At 36.0% G+C, this 16027-nt stretch overlaps 1 protein-coding gene across 2 annotated transcripts in view; it reads left to right on the top strand.

The window, feature by feature from the left end:
- Positions 1–6334: 6334 nt before the first annotated feature.
- MALRD1 (MAM and LDL receptor class A domain containing 1) overlaps positions 6335–16027 on the top strand; it is a 596047-nt gene continuing 586354 nt past the window's right edge. For both annotated transcript variants that reach the window (XM_088844424.1, XM_055428153.2), the window contains exons 1-2: positions 6335–6512; positions 15581–15721. In XM_088844424.1, the coding sequence (XP_088700550.1) occupies positions 6335–6512; positions 15581–15721 (319 nt within the window). The remainder of the gene's footprint in view (positions 6513–15580; positions 15722–16027) is intronic.

The raw sequence follows: 16027 nt of genomic DNA, 5'->3' as shown, positions 1-16027 counted from the left end.
TGTGTGGATCACAATAAACTGTGGAAAATTCTGAAAGAGATGGGAATACCAGACCACCTGACCTGCCTCTTGAGAAACCTGTATGCAGGTCAGGAAGCAACAGTCAGAACTGTACATGGAACAACAGATTAGTTCCAAAGAGGAAAAGGAGTACGTCAAGGCTGTATATTGTCACCTTGCTTATTTAACTTATATGCAGAGTACATCATGAGGGACACTGTGCTGGAAGAAGCACAAGCTGGAATCAAGATTGCTGGGAGAAATATCAATAATCTCAGATATGCAGATGATACCACCCTTATGGCAGAAAGTGAAGAGGAACTAAAAAGCCTCTTGATGAAAGTGAAAGAGGAGAGTGAAAAGGTTGGTTTGAAGCTCAACATTCAGAAAACAAAGATCATGGTATCTGGTCTCATCACTTCATGGATAATAGATGGAAAAACAGTGGAAACAGTGTCAGACTTTTGGGGCTCCAAAATCACTGCAGATGCTGATTGCAGCCATGAAATTAAAAGACGCTTACTCCTTGGAAGGAAAGTTATGACCAACCTTGATAGTATATTAAAAAGCAGAGACATTATCTTGCCAACAAAGGTCCGTCTAGTCAAGGCTATGGTTTTTCCCGTGGTCATGTATGGATGTGAGAGTTGGACTGTGAAGAAAGCTGATCGCCAAAGAATTGATGCTTTTGAACTGTGGTGTTGGAGAAGACTCTTGAGAATCCCTTGGACTGCAAGGAGATCCAACCAGTCCATTCTAAAGGAGATCAATCCTGGGTGTTCATTGGAAGGACTGATGCTAAAGCTGAAACTCCAATACTTTGGCCACCTCATGCGACGAGTTGACTCACTGGAAAAGACTCTGATGCTGGGAAAGGTTGGGGGCGGGAGGTGACGGGGACGACAGAGAATGAGATGGCTGGATGGCATCACCAACTCTGTGGACATGAGTTTGAGTGAACTCCAGGAGTTGGTGATGGACAGGGAGGCCTGGCGTGCTGTGATTCATGGGGTCGCAGAGAGTCGGATACGACTTAGCGACTGAACTGAACTGAACCTATGGGAATCCTTATTGAAGGTGTCAGGAATTTATTTCCTAGCATATACTTCCTCTGGCTTTCTGCCTTGATAACATTTATATTTCCCTATGCTATATAAATCCAAATCTTTTTGTGACCCTTCTCAGTTCATCCTTCAAGATTAGGGTTATGGGTCACTTCAATCTGTAATAGAGCAAGTGCTTTCTCATGCCTTCTTCATGTATCTTATACCTTCTTTCAGTCAATAGTTTGAACTCACCTGAAATTTTCCTTAAAATATTCTTTAGGACCATCTTTCAGTAATAAACTCTGAGTTAATGCTATTTCCTTTTTCCTATTTCCCTTCCAAATCTTGGGAATTTTCTTTGGGTTTTATAAGCTCAGGATTCAGTTATATATTTTAAAGCAGTTCATATTCCACTCTGTCCATCATCTAACTTTCTTGTATTTTGAGAATGCTGCTTTTTAAATATAAAGTATAACCTACCACTTTTTAGCCAAAATTAGAATCAGTGTGAGTACATTTTTTTTTATAAATATCTCATATCACCTTTCCAAGTTGTAATTTCTTTTAAGTTAGGGACATTGTCCTTTTTTTTGTTTTGTTTTTCATTGTATCTCTCCTATCTTCCTAACCCCCACCCCCAATGTCTTTTAAAAAAGATAGAATGGTATGTCTTTCTAAAATGAACATTCTCTGTCACCTTTATATTGCCTTATGAAATTATTGAACAATTATTGCTAATTAAAATTATGTAGTCCTTTTTTAGACTAATTTTAGAACTCATTTCTCTTGAGTTCTAATCCAGGTACCTACCATCATTTAATAATCATGTGATCTTGGACAACTGAGTACTAATTTTTTTAATTTAGATCTAGGGAACAATACAAGATGTTTTGGATATAATGAGACAGTGTATATAATGCACCCAGCCTAGTGTACAAGCACTGGCTGTCTAAGACTTGTCCTTTTCCTCAGTAAACTAGATAAAAATAACCCTGGGTGCTACCAGTATCAGTTTGTACCCCAAAGTATATGTAGAGAAAAAGTGATTAAATATATTATCATTTGAATATAATTTTACCTTTTGGCCACAAAATATAAATTTGCTTTATATACTGGATTATACTGATTTACTTTGGGTGCCACTATTCCAGTTCATTTCTTGTCTAAATGGTGAATGGCACTTGAAACAGGATAGGGTAATGTTAGTTTTAGTAGACAGCAACGGTTAACAAAGGAGTGTCCCAGCTGAAACTAGGCAATAAACAGCTATGATAGCAACAAAATATGTAACTTTTTTCCTAAATGGAAAATAGTGATCATATAAAATGTTAAGGGACCTGAATTCAGAGTTAGAATATAAAATTGAAATGTTATGCTTTCATGCCTTTTTACACTCTTCTGCTTATTCTTTTTTCTTCTTTATAACATTCTCTCATTTCTATTATCTCTTGTCTTCCTTACTTGAAAAGGAAAATCTGGAATGAGTTTTGACATGATATATGTCTTTACTTATTTAGTGTAGGGGGCTGGTGGAGTGTATTGCCAATGCAATACAAAATTGCAATTTCAAAATCTAAAGGACCTTTAAAAATAGCACAAGATTTAGAAATTAAAAAAAGCCACATTGAACACAAGAATTATATGCCTTTTATGTAGAGGCACTAAAAACTTCACCTCTTCCTTTTATTTATATGTGCCTAGCAAAAGTTGAAATGATGGTAAGTCCTCCTAAATTACATTCAGTAAGGAATTACTTACTGACCTATCTGCCAGGACCTTACTAGTAACTCACGATACAATAGTGAGAAAGTCACAGTCCAGCTCTAGTCTTACTAGTGGAGGAATCACTGAAGTAAACATCAGTGACCACACCAGACCCAGAAGTATTTAAGATTAGTGAGCAGAAGTCTATGAGAGACAACCCGGGAACAAAACTTAATTCAGCATGAGAAGATAAGTCAAGATACTTCAAAGATAGTCTTCAAAATTGGAAAACTGAAGACTAATTAGTATGCATCTGGTGGTTGGGATAGGAAGGAGATCTCAAATCTGGAGTCTTGAGATGCATGTTCAGAAAACTGCCAGGGTCAGGCTTAAGCAAAATTGTGGTGGAGAACACAGAGGACGATTCAGTCAGCAGTGAACTGCAGCAGGTAAGCTGCTAGGGCATATGGTACTTACAGTTATTTCATATGGAAATAAGGAGTGGCTTATGCTTTGAAAATGATCACTTTGCTTGAAGAATGGAAAATGCTTTGTGGATAGGAGACATCTGGTTCAAGGTGTTGCTGAGATAAGAACTGATGGAGTCTTCACTTGACATCTATGGAATTCAACTCATGAGATTTGATGATTGATGGATAGGTGGTGAGAGTAGTCCTGGACCAGCATATCAGTTCCTGGCTTGGCAAGGTGGTGCTGTTCATTGAAATATAGAATATGGGGGTAAAGCCTCATTGTGTGGGTGGGGGAAATAAAGATGAGGTTAATTTTTGACACAAGTGGAGAAATCACAGTGTCTGTCTATGTGCTGTGTGTATGTGTATATATACTCAGGAAGAAGACTTAAAATATAGGTTTGAGTAGCATGTCATATCGTGGGCTTCCCTCATAGCTCAGTTGGGAAAGAATCTGCCTGCAATGCAGGAGATTCCGGTTTGATTCCTGGGTGGGGAAGATCCACTGGAGAAGGGATAGGATACCCATTCCAATATTCTTGGGCTTCCCTTGTGGCTCAGCTGGTAAAGAATCTGCCCACAATGCGGGAAACCTGGGCTCAATCCCTGGGTTGAGAAGATCCCCTGGAGAAGGAAAAGGCTATCCATTCCAGTATTCTGGCTTGGAGAATTCCATGGATACAGTCCATGGGGTCGCAAAGAGTCGGATACGACTAAGTGATTTTCACTTTCAGCGTGTCATATCAGGGCTTCAGATATGGAGTTGGGAGACAACAATGTACAGATGATACTTGAAATTATGAGCACGAAGAGAAAGCCTGGAAAATATAATCTGAGCACAGAGGAGGACTAACATGGAACTATCAGGTTAATCATCATTTAAGAGATGTACAAAGAAAGGAATAATACTCCATTGTGTATATGTACCAAAGCTTTCTTATCCATTCGTCTGCAGATGGACATCTAGGTTGCTTCCATGTCCTGGCTATTATAAACAGTGCTGCAATGAACATTGGAGTACATGTGTCTGTTTCAATTCTGGTTTCCTCGGTGTGTATGCCCAGGAGTGCGATTGCTGGATCATATGGCAGTTCTAGTTCCCATTTTTTGAGGAATCTCCACACTGTTCTCCATAGTGGCTGTACTAGTTTGCATTCCCACCAACAGTGTAAGCGGGTTCCCTTCTCTCCACACCCTCTCCAGCATTTCTTGCATGTAGACTTTTGGATAGCAGCCATTCTGACTGGTGTGAAATGGTGTCTCATTGTGGTTTTGATTTGCATTTCTCTGATTATGAGGGATGTTGAGCATTTTTTCATGTATTTGTTAGCCATCTTTATGTCTTCTTTGGAGAAATGTCTGTTTAGTTCTTTGGCCCATTTTTTGATTGGATCATTTATTTTTCTGGTATTGAGCTGCAGAAAGCTTTGGTACATATACACAATGGAGTATTACTCAGCCATTAAAAAGAATGTATTTGAATCAGTTCTAATCAGGTGGATGAAACTAGAGCCTATTATACAGAGTGAAGTAAGCCAGAAGGAAAAACACCAATACAGTATACTAACGCATATATATGGAATTTAGAAAGATGGAAATGATAACCCTGTATACGAGACAGCAAAAGAGACACAGATGTATAGAACAGTCTTTGGGACTCTGAGGGAGAGGGTGAGGGTGGGATGATTTGGGAGAATGGCATTGAAACATGTATGTTGTCATATGTGAAAAAAAAAAGATGTACAATAAAAAAAAATTACAAAAAAAAAAAATAAATTGTAATGTTAAAAAAAAAAGAAAGGAGTAGGCAATTCACTTACAAAGCAGAGAGGTGGGGAGAATAAATATTTCTGAAATAGAACAAAGCACAGAGTGAGGAAATGCTAAATTGTGTGAAGTGTTTAATAATAGGGCAAAATTATGAATTTTTCTCCTAGAATCCTGAATAATCATACTGTAGAACTTCATATGTTTATTGGGCCTTTTTTCTTTGAATATGTGAAAAATCTTGCTTTCCTTGTATCTTCTTTAAAAGCATAAGTACATTGTTGGTCCCTGGTCTGTGATTCTTTTCACCCTACATTCTTTAGTCACTTTGTATAGTCTTTGTGTTTTCATCTCTTGAAGTTATATTGCAGAAATTAAAAGTAATTCAAAAGAACATTAATATACAGTTAATAAATCAAATATAAAGGACTATTTTGAATAATCAACTTCATATGATTTCTATTTTTCAGCTTCACAGAATTATTATTTATAATATGTAGTACAAGTGTTCTGAACTTGAGTATACTGTTCATTATGAATATCACCCTGAAATCATATGTTTCACTTGTAAAAGCAAATTAAGATGAATTAACAGGAAAATCCACATACTACAGAAGAAAGAACACTGTACTCAGCAGCAGGATATTTGAGTTCCAGTTTCTAACACCAAATTACTGTATTTCTTCATACATATACCTTAACTTTCTTGAGTCCAAATAATGTGATTTGGAAAATAATGATCTCCAATGTCCCTTCGATTTTTAAAATCCTGTGTTTTTCAGTTTATCTCAACAAACAGTGCAGAGTTTCCATTCAGTGATAAAGGACAAGAACTTCATTCTCATGAAACAGTTCTAATAATTGGGCCTGAAATATTTGAATAAATTTTCATAACAATGTTCTGAATTGCATGAACATGATTAAACAGGTATTCATGTAAAGCGTTTTTATGTTGCTTCTAACTTTGCTGTGGTTTTCCTCCAATTTATGTGCCTGCTCATTAAAAAAAAATTTTTTTCTTTCAGGATATAGCATGATTATAAGGGCTTAAACTGTTTGAACATGGTATAACTAGGGCAATAAACATACATGCTTTGCTAGATATAGAAATGATGCAATTGTTCAGTTAAATATTTTCTAAAGACACTCCTCTGAAAGAGTAAATGAGCTGCCTTGGACTCATTTGTTAAGAGTTGTGGATAGTTACCAATAGTTTCCAGTCATAAGAGGTAAACCTGGAAATCAAAGAACAGAGAAAAGAAAAAGGATGTTTCCAATTATGGACTCACCTGTTACAGCTGCCTGATCTGTAAGAGATATGTCAAGTGATGTTCCTCTGCCAGAATGTTAGCTTTCCCAAAGAATGAAGCTTTGTGTGTCCTTTGGATTTCCTGTGTTTTCATCTCTGTACTGGTTCAGCAAGGAACTGGAGCCTTTCAGTGTGACAATGGGGTCTCCTTGCCTCTTGACAATGTGTGTGACTTCACAGATCAGTGTGGTGACATGAGCGATGAACAGCAATGTAAGTTTCCTTTCTCTCCCTCCTCTAAGTCCTGCCCACCTTTAATCCAGGGACTGCTGAGTTACCTGAGGAAGTTCAGCTAAATGCCTGATTCTGCAGAGTTCATTTATATGACTTCCTGTCAATCAGAAAGTAAACAACTCTTTTTCAGACATAAAGAGCAGATTTATGGACACAAGGTGGGGGTGGTGAGGGTGGGATGAATTGAGAGAGTAGCATTGATGCATCATCAGTTCAGTCACTGAGTCTTGTCCAACTCTTTGCAACCCCATGGACTGAAGCATGCCAGGCTTTCCTATCCATCACCAACTCTCAGAGATAATTCAAACTCATGTCCATCGAGTTGATGATGTAAAATAGATAGCCAGTGGAATGTTGCTGTTTGATAACAGGTAACTCAAATCCTGTGGTCTGACATTCTAGAGGGGTGGGATAGGATGGCAGGGGTAGGAAGGAGTTTCAAGAAGTAGGGCAAATACATGTACCTATAGTAGATTCATGTTGATATGTGGCAGAAAGCAACACAATATTACAAAGCAGTTATCCTCCAATTAAAAATAAATAAATTTAAAGAAACAGATCCACAAATAAAAATAACTCTGCTTAAATGTTATCAAATTGCTAAGATTCTACTTGATGGGATGTATTTTGAATCAGTTTTTACTGAGTATAAAGAGGGAATGAAATGCAAAAGGTAAGTTTAATGTTGTTATCCGTGAAACAAGATTTTTAAAAAACTCAGTCATGCAGTTTTAAAATGCTGTGATGGAAATTATGAGCTTAAGTTGGAATATAGTATGGGAATATTTAATATGAATTTAAGGTTGAGTGAGGAGGTTTTGTTTTTGCCTATGTGATGTTCCCACCAAGTGAGTTGATACCTGTTGTACACAGAGCATAACTGACGAATATCCTTTGATTCTAAGGCAGAGGCAAGAGGGGAAGCTTTAGAGAGTTCAGGGCCTTGATCTGAATCGTAGGTCAACCATCTACTAATTGTGTGATCTTGAACCTCCAGTTTGTTATAAGAAGTCATAAAATGAGATAAACTGATCTCCCTGGTGGGAAAATGCTCCTGGTATAACATTAATAAAAAGTTCACTTAGGAATATACAGGTAAAGGCATGTATGTTTCTGTAGTTTCCACTACAGTGTCACATCCTGAAAATTGACCGCATTTCATCAATGGAACGAGTGCCATTCCTACAAGCAGTCACCTTTTGCAAACAACATTTTCATACAATTACATGGGTCCATTGTTGATCTGTAGTAACCCTCAGATACCCGGAGGCACTAAGTCTAGTATTTTAGAGCAATTTACTCATAGTTTCTGTTTTGTGTTCAGATACGATCTTAATTAGTACTTAAAGAATTCTTCATCTTCTTCTCCTACATAAAGCTCTACATATTTGCTTTTGTTTTGCTGGAATTTGTAAATTCCGTTGTTACTACAAAAAACAAGAAAAGTGGCTACTGAAAATCTCTTTAGAAGAAAACAGGTGAGGGATTTTTCTCCTACAGTTTGTGATTACAATTAGGCTTTCAGGAACTATTAAACACAAAGTGCAGTGAAAGAGAAGGATTCATTTATGCTTGTCCAGTTTACCCAGAGAGGCCACCTGTGGACACACTGCCCTTTCTTTGGCCTGTCTGGCAGAAGCCATTACTATTCTTTGAGCAGCAAAGGGAAACCACTTGGCTGGTTTGACCAGAAGTGCAAAGTCCCTTCCATTAATAATCCCTCTGAAGCTTCCTTTAGCACGATTGCTCTGATAACATGAGTGGTTCTGCTCTGAGGAAAAGGTTAATACGAAAGAGGGTGAGAGTTGCTGAGCAGGAAACATCTGAAAGATTCCAATAACCCCAGACTGAGAGAAGCATGAAGGAACAGATCTGTCGAATAAACAGATTTTATTTTAAATGTTACCGTGGGGAAGTCACCTCTTGGCTTTTTCACTTTTCATTTTCATTTCTAAGAAGTTCCACTTTGGTATTTTATTTAAAGTGGGATAACCGTAGATGAAATTGACAATCACTTTTAAGCATGAGTTTCTTTTGTATACCACACTAGAGGGAAAATATTGTGGAGGAATCATGATAGCAAAGCTGTTTTTCTCTTGAAAATTTGCAAAGCTAAACTTACAGACAAGATATATATATATATTTTATTTTTCTAAAGCTAACTTTATTATGATGTTTAAGCAATCACATTTTTGGGGAAAAAAGCAATCTGTGACCCTCTTTAAAGTCCAAATAATGTGAGCTCTAGAGAATGGATTAATATAATTTTTTAAATGAAATTGATATAGTTAAAATTCAGATGCAACAAATTCTATTAATAATTTTTTGAAAATTGCCTTATTTTACATGATGGTCCTATTTTCAGAATATCTAAATGTATTATTTTAACTCAGTATTTTTTTAAGATAGTAAATTTAGAAAGACTAAATCTTCAGAATTAAATAAATTATGTATACATGATATGGAGCAAATAAATTTTGAGCAAGAAAAATAATATTTAGGTGTAATAATTATATGTTTTTAATGTTGACAAGAACTTCCCTTTACTAGAATTTATTAATATCCTGAGCCAGGGAAATAAATGTTGTGGTATTGCTCGAGGTATTTTTTTTTTTAATTATGTTTCTCGTGTCACATTGTCTGCCTCCATGCAGTACCCCATTGCCTGGTCTTCCTCATTCTATTGAGTTTCTATTAGTTTAATTAAACTAAGCAATAGTTTCTCTTTTAGCAATCATGCAAAATTATATGACGTCCAAAAGCTTTATTGTTTTATTTTTACTCAGTGATAAAACAGAAATGTTACTTATGTTGCTATCATTCAGATAACAAATCAACTATAAGATAATAAACTATACTGTTGATATAATATTGAGGTATATCCCATGCAGTGGGTCTCTACTACTGGAATACTGCCAGAAAATATTCTTAGATAATTACTTGAGCATACCTGAAGTTAGTTTTAACATTAACTGTTACATACATTTATGTTTAGAGCTAAATTTACTGTGACTCAAAATGGAAAAAAATATTCAGTTATATAATTTCTCTCGTACTTACATGTCTTGCTTAAGAATACTTCCATTTGGTCTCTTTAGTTTATTTTGATATGATGAAATAGATCATAAAGTTTTAAAGTATTACTGAACTTCTTTTGCAAACTTTTTGGATTTAGGAATTTTTCAAAAGGTATTTACTTCATATAAATCTTTGTATGTGAAATGTGTGAAAATTACCTCAGAGGTACATTCTGAAAATCTGACAGGTGATAGTGTTTAGTCAGATGATATTAAGTACAAACATTGTTTCTTCAGTAGGAAGACATAAATGTCAACTGCTTTTCAAAGTAATTGTAATTGTAGAAGTTCTTTGAAGTATATGAAGATAAACATTAATAAAGTGAAATGTGAGTTTTCATGTGCAGTATTTATGTTACCACTACACTGAATGCAAAATGAAGTTTTCTCTCTGCAAGAGTGATAACTTTCTATTAAAGGTCCCATATTCACCATTACAGACAGTGGTGAAAAGTGATAAGCTCTTTTGGCCAAACTGCTGCTCTGAAATAGAGAATTGTTTGTAAGCAGCTATATAACTCATGTAATACTCATCGTGCATTTACAGGGAATACAAAATTGGAAATCTCCAATCCTTCCCACACAGGGCAGCATTTGAGCTTTCTAGATTGGGAAGCAGTGATAAGGAAGAGAACTGAACCTAGGTGCCAGCCTCACTAACCCACCTTAGAGGTGCTTACAAAATGTATTCTGAGGATGGCTGACCCTTGAACAAAGGGGTGAGGGCCTCTGAGCCCCAAGCAGCTAAACATCAAAAACTTAAAGTAGGCCCTCTGTATCCACGATTCTACATCTGAGAACCGACTGGTCAACTCCTGTGGAACATGTAGTGTGTTAGTATGGACTGTGGCTGGAAACTCTGTGTATCGGTGGACCCACCCACTTCAAACCTATGTTGTTCAGGGGTCCACTGTATTTACTTACAGTTACACTGTAACATGTTCTTTTTTGTCTCCACTGATTCTTTATTTTATATGTATTTTTTAAAGTTTATACTTTATTCAGATGTTCTTAGTTTTTTACCTAATAATCTTTCTTTTCCAGGATATTGCAGTCTTTTTTTTTTTTTGGCTGCACTGAAAATTATAGAATCTTGGTTGCCTGACCAGGTTTTGAACCTGCACCCCCTGCAGTGGGAACATGGAGTCTTTACCATAGGACTACCAGGGAAGTCCCTTTATTTATGTATTTTTTTAAGTCACATAAATAACTTGGGACAAAGCAGAGAGTTATTAACAAATATATAATACCTTATTCAGGCTGGAGTAAATGCCACGCATAGTCAGTGTTTCTGTAGAAACCACCAGACAATTAGATACAGAGAATTCCTTTGAATTTTGCTAATCTTGAAACAGTATTACAGTTAAAATAATGGTTTGGAAATCTTTCTTTCACGTGTCACTGATGGTATCTGTGTCAAATTCTTGCCGAAGATGTGCTTAATGGCTTGAGATTAAAGGCAACTATCTGACAAGATTCCAACCTAAGTAATATTAGATAATTCTGGTGTGAGCTATGGAACTTCTTATTCCATTTGCTATTACATACCTTTCTAAATTAGGATTTTTCCTATTTTTGTCTCATTGAAACTATTAAAATTAATTCAGTGTGAAGTATAAACATTTCCCTGATAAAAATTAATTAATAGTTTCAAATTGCCCAACCAAATAATAGCACTCTTTCATGGAAATTTACTTTTGAGGATAATTAAAATTTACTTTTATTTAATGGGAATATTTTGAGTGTATTTTTATCCTTTGCAGGAACCGGCCATTAATTTTTAAGTAAGAGTAAGGGAGATAATTTGTGTAAATTTTTAATATGCTATCTATATGAGGGAAATCATCTTCTAAACAGTAAAATGTATGTAAAATTTTGTGACTATGTAATACATCAGTTCAGTTCAGTTGCTTAGTCGTGTCCGACTCTTTGCGTTCCCATGAATCACAGCATGCCAGGCCTCCCTGTCCAACACCAACTCCCGGAGTTCACTCAAACTCATGTCCATCAAGTCGGTGATGCCATCCAGCCATCTCATTCTCTGTCGTCCCACTCTCCTCCTGCCCCCAGTCCCTCCCAGCATCAGAGTCTTTTCCAGTGAGTCAACTCTTCACATGAGGTGGCCAAAGTATTGGAGTTTCAGCTTTAGCATCAGTCCTTCCAATGAACACCCAGGATTGATCTCCTTTAGAATGGTCTGGTTGGATCTCCTTGCAGTCCAAGGGACTCTCAAGAGTCTTCTCCAGCACCACAGTTCAAAAGCATCAATTCTTCGGCGATCAGCTTTCTTCACAGTACATAGCTCTCCTCAAAAAGGAATGAGATAAAAACACTTAATCTTGGACTAGAAGGAAATTAACCTTAGCACACTAATGGCTATATATGAAAAATCCACAGCTAACATTGTACTCAATGGTGACAGACTGAAAGCTTTTTCTTTTTCTTTAAGATCTGGAACAAGATAAGATGCCCTCTTTTATCACTTCTATCAGCATAGTACTAGAAGTCCCAGCCAGAGCAATTAGACAATAAAAATAAAGCCATTAAAACTGGATATGAACACAAAAAATTATCTCTGTTCACAGAAAATGTGGTCTTAAATGTAGAAAATCCTAAAAAGTCTCTGAAAAAAATGTTAGAACAAAGAAACAAATTAAGCGAAGCCGCAAGATTCAAAATCAACATACAAATGTTAGCTGCATTTCTGTACACAATGAACCATCTAAAAAGGAAATTAAGAAAAAATTCCATTCATAATAGTGTAAAACAAAATAAAATACCTAGGAATAAACATAACCAAGGATATGAAAACTAAATTGCTGGCTGGAAGAAATTAAAGAAGACCCAAATAAATGCAAAGATGTCTCATATTCAGGGATTGGAAGAATTAATAGTGTTTAGATGTCAGTAGTACCCAAGTATCCTCCAGCAGATGAATGAATAAATAAGATGTGGTGGATACATACAATGGAATATTGTTCAGATTTAAAAAGGAAGGACTTTCTGACACATGCTATAGCATGGATGAACCTTGAGGACAATTATATGAAGTAAAACCAATCACAAAAGGCCAAATATTTTATTCCACTTTTATGAGGTACCTAGGGTAGTAAAGTTTATAGACAGAAAGTAGAATGGTGGTTTTGAGGGGCTGAGGGGAGGGAGGATGAAAAATTTTATTGGGGGAAATGAAACAGTTGTGAACTTGGAGGGTGATGATGGTTGCATATTAGTGTGAATGTATTTGTTACCACAGAGCTATAGACTTAAAATGATGCATTTTATGTATGTGTTGGCACAATTTTCTAAGAAAAGCAGGATTTATCATTAAAGGAAAGACTACAACTCTGCCTCATAGAACTTTCAAGAGGGAAAAAAACGTGATTACTAGAGGCCCACGCAAACCTGTGAAATAAATGCCTTCTACCTCTCCTTTTTGAATTTTCCTAATTCTTATATTTTCTCTGTTTTCTAAGAACTTCATTATTGTGATGATCTATTCATACTAAGTTAATCCTGAATTCTGCATCAGTTTCTTCACCATTACCACTATTCAATTTTTTTCTATTCCTTTCCATTTTCTCAGAAGCATGCCCTATGTTAACTATCACTTGAGGATATTTTTAAAAATATTTTCCCCAATTACGGTGTTAATGATCACATCTTTGAATGGCTGTGCAGTAAAATTTTAATGAGAGAATCTGGCATGGTGGAAGCTAATTCAGAAGATAATTGGGTCTTCTAAGCAACCTCAAAGAACAACATAGAGACAGTCTCTTTTTGACGATGGTACACTTGACCTGTGGTATCACAAAATTAAAAGCAAAATGATGAGTTTCTCAAGTTCAGAAAGCTCAGGAACATGATTCTCTGGATAAGTTCCTGCATCCATTCCTTCTTGTTCTATATCCAGTCCAACTGCAGCATTGTGATAATAGCAGATAAATCTCCACACAGATTTTACTATAGCAAGTACTGTCAGATTTGAATGTAGATGGGTGGCATATGAGATTATAAAAGGCAAATCAACCACAATTCAAGAAAAATTGTTCAAATAGCTTAAAATGCCCAGTTCTCTATTGGAAGAAAAATGAGTACTGAGAAAATTTTCTGATGGATTTTTTGAATAACCCAGCAGTTATGAGAAGTTCATGATTGCTTCTTTTTAATAAGAATGAGTTGAAAAATGTATGCTCATTAGATTCATGCTGTAACGAAAAGAACCCCTGTTGAGACTATTCAGAAATAAAAATGTTTTATTTAGCTACTTTGTAGCTCTAACACTTCAGAATACATCATCATTATCCTTGTTTATTAAAGAGAACAAAAACATTGAAAACAAACATCAACTAAGTAATTTTAACGCAAGGTAATTTCTTGGTATTTAAAAACTGACACCTATGTGAGAATGTGAGTATATTTCATACACATAATTGTTGAAATGCAGTGATAAAAATACTTTTGTGAATATTTTGTAATCAGAAATAGATCATTGGAAACATTGCTGGAGCTGAAAGAGACTTAAACGATACATATTTATGCAGGCTATTGCATAGCTATATGAATGACACAGACACATTTATATACAAATGGCATATAATTTAGTTCATTTTCTGTTCAACTAGATTCTTGGATCAGTAGGAGTCCCTGAGGTAATAACTCAGATATTTCAGCAATTTTAAACATTTCAAAGGCCTTAAGGCAATTGTAAATTTAATCATCGTATGATTCATAGACTAATCAAGTTTTTTAGTTTTTAGGTAGAAGGGCATTGCTTCTACCTGGAAATATTGGTTTCCTCAGGTTGAGTAGAAACTCTGACCGACTGACCTTTAAATCTAGGTATTTGGTAAAAATGGGTTAGTGGATTAACAATGAGACCTTAGAGTTTTAAAAATTCAGGTTTTGGAGTCAAAAAAGACCTGGGTTCCACTTTTGGCCCCAGCTTTCACTTGCTGCCTGCTTTGTAAGATTGTAAAGAGAAAACTGCTGGAAGTAGAAAGCCTATCACTGACCTTCCTCAGTAAATTGTACCTAGAAGATTCCTGTTAATATTACAGAATACAGCTGCTTTGTAAAATCTTTCAATAAGGAATCTAGGACTAAAATTAATAAAACAGACCATTGGTAGTAAAGCAAGTTTAGCTAATGTTGTTTAAAAGTGTCATTTCTAACTTGGCTCTTAGTACTCACATGGATGATCTCAAGAACATGCACCAGATATATTATTAAGTAATATTTTGACCAAAATATGATTAAATAAAAATTAGGTTTTTGTGACTGAGTTACCAACTACTGTCTTATCTATTAGAATAAGCACTGTGGCTAATACAACCAGCCAGGACAAGAACAAACTTGTCAAAGGAAAATCACCGTTAGTAAGAGCTGCAACCCAGGGATGGTATATTTGTAGTTGAAATAATCTATTTTTTAGAGAGTGACATTTGCAGATGTTAGATAATGGAATAAAGCCCACTCTGGACGATTATCATGAGCAACCAGGTGTCCAATTCTTTTCTTTCTCCCAAGCCTGTTGGATCACTTGTTCCCAGAGAAAATGAAAAAAATATATATATATTGTATCATTAGATCTTCATAGATATCATTCAAGGGAGGAAAGGACAGGATGTCAGTGTTTTAGTTTCACAGATGAAAAAAAGGGCTTGGTGTGGTTAAGTGGTTTAGCTAGGCCCTCAGTTAGTAAGAGACAAAATCAGGCCTAGGTCCTCAGTCTGATGACCTCATGTGTGGCATTCTGTCTGTGTGACCACACTGGTTTTTACGTGTGGGGATTTATTTGAATGTCATGTGCAGAAAAACTTCACATCAATAAAGCAGACTGAAATTGTGAAAAACTATCCAGCTGTTAATCTCTCTTTCTCATTTGTTCCTAAGCTTTCTTTTTTCATGTATTATTTCTTAAGAAGACACATGGGGTTTTGGAAGCTAATTTCTTTTCTCTCTCATTAGGCTCGGATTATGAAAGATGTGATTTTGAGGATGGGATCTGCGGTATGATACGAGATCAGAGTCTGCGACTTGGCTGGACAAAGAGGAATGGGCTGATCGGCCAGTCACCTCCATTTTATGATCACAATGGTGATATATCTGGTAAATACTTTGAACTTTATTATTCATTTTTGTCAAACGGTTGGTTAGGACAGTAGCATCTTGGCTGATATTTAGGGATTATGATTATAATGTCTAATTTGATATCTTCTTTAACTATATTCAAGATACTTGTGATTCTAAAGTGTCATATTATTGTTTTCTGGTTGCTAAGTCATGTCTGACTCTTTGCAACCTCATGGACTGTGGCCTATCAGGCTCCTTTATCCATGGGATTCTCCAGGCAAGAATACTGGAGTGGGTTGCCATTTCCTTCTGCAGGGGATCTTCCCGACCCAGGGATCAAAC

This window comes from Moschus berezovskii, chromosome 15 (genome assembly GCF_049115385.1).
Source record: "Moschus berezovskii isolate FMDL1 chromosome 15, NW_MosBer_1.0, whole genome shotgun sequence".
Classification (NCBI taxonomy): Eukaryota; Metazoa; Chordata; class Mammalia; order Artiodactyla; family Moschidae; genus Moschus; species Moschus berezovskii.
The sequence above is the reverse complement of the archived record's forward strand: the minus strand, read 5'-3'. Positions and strand labels throughout refer to the sequence as shown.